At 34.9% G+C, this 3,656-nt stretch overlaps 1 protein-coding gene across 1 annotated transcript in view; it reads left to right on the forward strand.

Annotated features, from left to right (window-relative positions):
* The window catches only part of TACR3 (tachykinin receptor 3), a gene marked incomplete at its 3' end in the record, with an annotated part of 33,883 nt that overhangs the window by 24,638 nt on the left and 5,589 nt on the right, over positions 1–3,656 (forward strand). Inside the window, exon 2 of the mRNA XM_007958562.2 lies at positions 2,283–2,471. Within this exon, the coding sequence (XP_007956753.1) occupies positions 2,283–2,471 (189 nt within the window). The remainder of the gene's footprint in view (positions 1–2,282; positions 2,472–3,656) is intronic.

Raw genomic sequence — 3,656 nt, forward strand, 5'->3', positions numbered from 1 at the left:
GCTTTTGTGATGTGTGCTGAGTTCAGAGGAAGTTCCTTGATACCTGCTGAGACTGGAGGGCAGATAAAGGCCCTAAGGAGTGTTTAGAATTACAAAAGTTCTGTTAGCACTACTGACACTAAAAGGTTTCTGGTTAAAGATTTTCCTGGAGGCTGCTAGAACTCTGGCTTCAGATTGACTCACAATAATATAACTCAGTTTACTGGATTATTTTGGATATTGACTGGCACATGATTAGCAATCAATAAATGTTACTATTTTTTTGTAACCAGTATAAGTATGAGAAAGTCAACTTTAAATAATCTTCAGTTTCAAACATGAACTTTGTGTGGTTCATTTTATTTTCCTAAACCAAGGACCTGTTTTTCTAGTTATCTTTTCATAGCTCAGATTGTCATGCATAATGAATTAAGAATATTTCCTTTAAGTAAATTGTGACTAAAATTATTATTAAAAATTGAGTATAGAGGAGCCCTTGTGTCACAGGGGTTGACTTCTCAGCTGCTAACCAAAAGGTCACCATATTGAACCCACCAGCTGCTCTGCCATAGATGTGGCAGTCAGCTTCTATAAAAATTTATAAGCTTAGAAACTCTAGGGGCAGTTCTGCTTTGTCCTATAGGATTGCCATGAGTCAGAATTGACTCAAATGTAGCTAGTTTTTCTGGTTTAAGTTCAAATACAGGAGCTGGTGGCTAGTGCCTAAGGCATTTAACGGCTAATCAGAAGCCTGGAGGGTCAAACCCACCGGCCACTCCTTGGAAGGAAGATTGGGCAGCAGTCTATTCCCGTAGTTATACTGCCTGGGAAACACAAGGAGGGGTCGCTATGAGTCGAATCCACTCAATGGCAATGAGGTTTTTTTTTTTAAGTTCAAATATATCTACCAAATATTTAATCCTAACGAATAGTTAAAAAATGCAAACAATAATAAATATATTGATGAATCACACTTATTTTGAAATGTTTATCCTCAAAGTTAAAATAATTTTAGGTTACATAATCTATATCTTAATAAAAATGTTGCATTAGAAATTTTGCATAAATCAAAATATATTTGAGAAATACAAAATGACTAACAGTAAAAATACAACAGTTTAAATAATGTTTTATAGGTAGGAGTACAAAAACAATAATTAACGGTGTATATTATTATAATTAATAATTAATTAATGGCATATTATTATTTAAAGATAATAAAGCTGAGGTTCAAAAAAGTTACATGAACTTTTTTTATTTAAACTTAGATCTACCTGATTCTTCAGACCATGCCACTTTCATCATTCTATGCTGCCACTCCTCAAACAATCTTTATCACCTTGTTTACCAGGAGAGACCTCTAGCCATTAAAATTATATGGAAGACTATTTTAAACTTTCACTGTATACTGAAGACTATTTTTTTCTGTATAATAGCCAGAATCTGGCAATTAATCATTTTATATCCACTTTAAAATTGGAAATTCTATCTCCCAAATATATTGCTACTATCTTTACCAAATGCATAAAACTTGACTGTTTTTCACTACCTTCAGAGAGGTCCCACCTTTCCATAAAGTGGCATTCTGAAGTCATATGTTAATATGTTTTTTAGACCTTAAATATATTTCCATAAAGCTATGTTATGGACAGTTACATAGACAACATGAAGAAAGTTTTCAGAAAACATTATGAATTCACTTAACAGGACAGTATAGTCTCAGTCAACCTTGATTTGTTCTTCCTTATTTCAACCCTAAATTCATTACTTGTTGCTTTTAAATGAATATGTTGATGCTATCCTTCATGAGGGCTTATAAGTGTTCTTCATCCTTGTCAGTAATGCAGGTATTATTCATATGATTTCTTTCTGGAATTTGTTTTAAGTTAAACATAAATAGAAATGAAGATTTTTGAGGTGGGGAACTAGTATTTTTAAGTGCGTAGTATATGTCTTTTTAATTTATTTTACACACATCTTTAAATTGTGGTAATTTACTAAATAATCAAAATCTTTCACTTACATTATTTCTATTGACCCTCATTTCACTGCTAAGAGGTAGGTGTTCTTATTTCTATTTTAAAGATAATAAAGCTGAGGTTCAAAAAGTTTACATGAACTTTTTTTCAACTTAGATCTACCTGATTCCTCAGACCATGCCACTTTCATCCTTCTGTGCTGCCACTCCTCAATCTTTATCACCTTGTTTACCAGGAGAGGCCTCTAGCCATTGAAATTCTATGGAAGACTATTTTAAACTTTTACAAGAGAACCAACAAGATTGTGTGTTTGTTTTTACATAGGTATATGGCCATTATTGATCCCTTGAAGCCCAGACTGTCTGCTACAGCTACCAAGATTGTCATTGGAAGTATTTGGATTCTAGCATTTCTACTTGCTTTCCCTCAGTGTCTTTACTCCAAAATCAAAGTGATGCCAGAACGTACTCTTTGTTATGTGCAATGGCCAGAAGGTCCCAAGCAACATTTCATGTAAGTTAATTCTCTATTATAATTTTCATTCAATTTATCAAACATTTAGAAAACTGTGGGTTGAGAGCAACAATTAAATAAATATGGCATAGACCGTTATCTCAGCAGCTTGTACATTATTTGGTAAAAAAGATGTACAAAATATAACATGAGCAATATATTTGCATATGTTACAGAAGTTTTCTTTTAAAAAAATATGATGACTCTATATGGGTGGCTCTGGAGAGTTTCCCAGAGGAAGTGACATCCAACCAAAGCAGCTGGGGTGACATCTAAGCAGATCATTTACAAGATCCCTGGAGATAAAAGCAGTGCACAAAGAAAAGCAGAATTGTTACTAATTGAGAAATGACTCAGAAGGGAGGAATTTAAGTCCAGCTGTGTTGACTGCTCTTTTAAGAAGCTTGAATGGGAAAAAGAAAGGAAAATCTAAATAGGTTCTTTAATTTTGTTTTGGTTTGATTTTTTTTTTTTTTTTGGCTTCCTGAAAGAGATCTGGATACTAGATTGAAAAGCAAGTAGAAAAGCTACATGATACAATTTAGTATTTCTTATTTTGGACCCACCTTAACAAAAGCAAAAGGAAAATAAATAATCTTGTATAATTGGTTGCATTTTATTTTTAATTCTGATCATTTAAATTTTATATCAATGCCTATTTTCCTGTTTTAGTGGCTTTTGTGGTAGATATGGTTGTGTGTCAACTTGCCTGGGCCTGGTTTTGAGTGACTGGGCAGCTAGATGTAGTTATTCCCCAAGATAAGATTGGTAATCAACTCCATGGTAGAATCTACTATAAGCAGCTGAGTAGCTGCACTAGGGATGTGGTCTTCTTCCAGTATATAAGGAAAAGTTTTGAGAAGGGTCTCTGCAGCTTTTTGGAATGCTTGGACCCTGCCTGCAGGTGAGTCTTCATTGAGTAGCCTGCCACGCCCTGCCAATCTTGGAACTTTTTCTGGACTGAACTAGAGGCCTGCTGTATTGCTTGGTAATCTGGGGACTACACCATTTTACTTGTTGACCTTGGGTTTGTCAACCTCAGCAGCCAGCAGCTGCTTCAGTTAAGAAAAGCCTCCAGCTTCAGTGGGCTGGGAGCAAGAGGCAGAGCTGAAGCCTGCCCCTAGAGCTGAAACCTGCCTCTAGAGCTGGCACTTTGAACTCAGATTTCTAGCCTTCTAAATGAGA

Source organism: Orycteropus afer, unplaced genomic scaffold, assembly GCF_000298275.1.
Source record: "Orycteropus afer afer isolate SDZICR_OR568_19922 unplaced genomic scaffold, OryAfe1.0 scaffold01012, whole genome shotgun sequence".
Taxonomy (NCBI): domain Eukaryota; kingdom Metazoa; phylum Chordata; class Mammalia; order Tubulidentata; family Orycteropodidae; genus Orycteropus; species Orycteropus afer.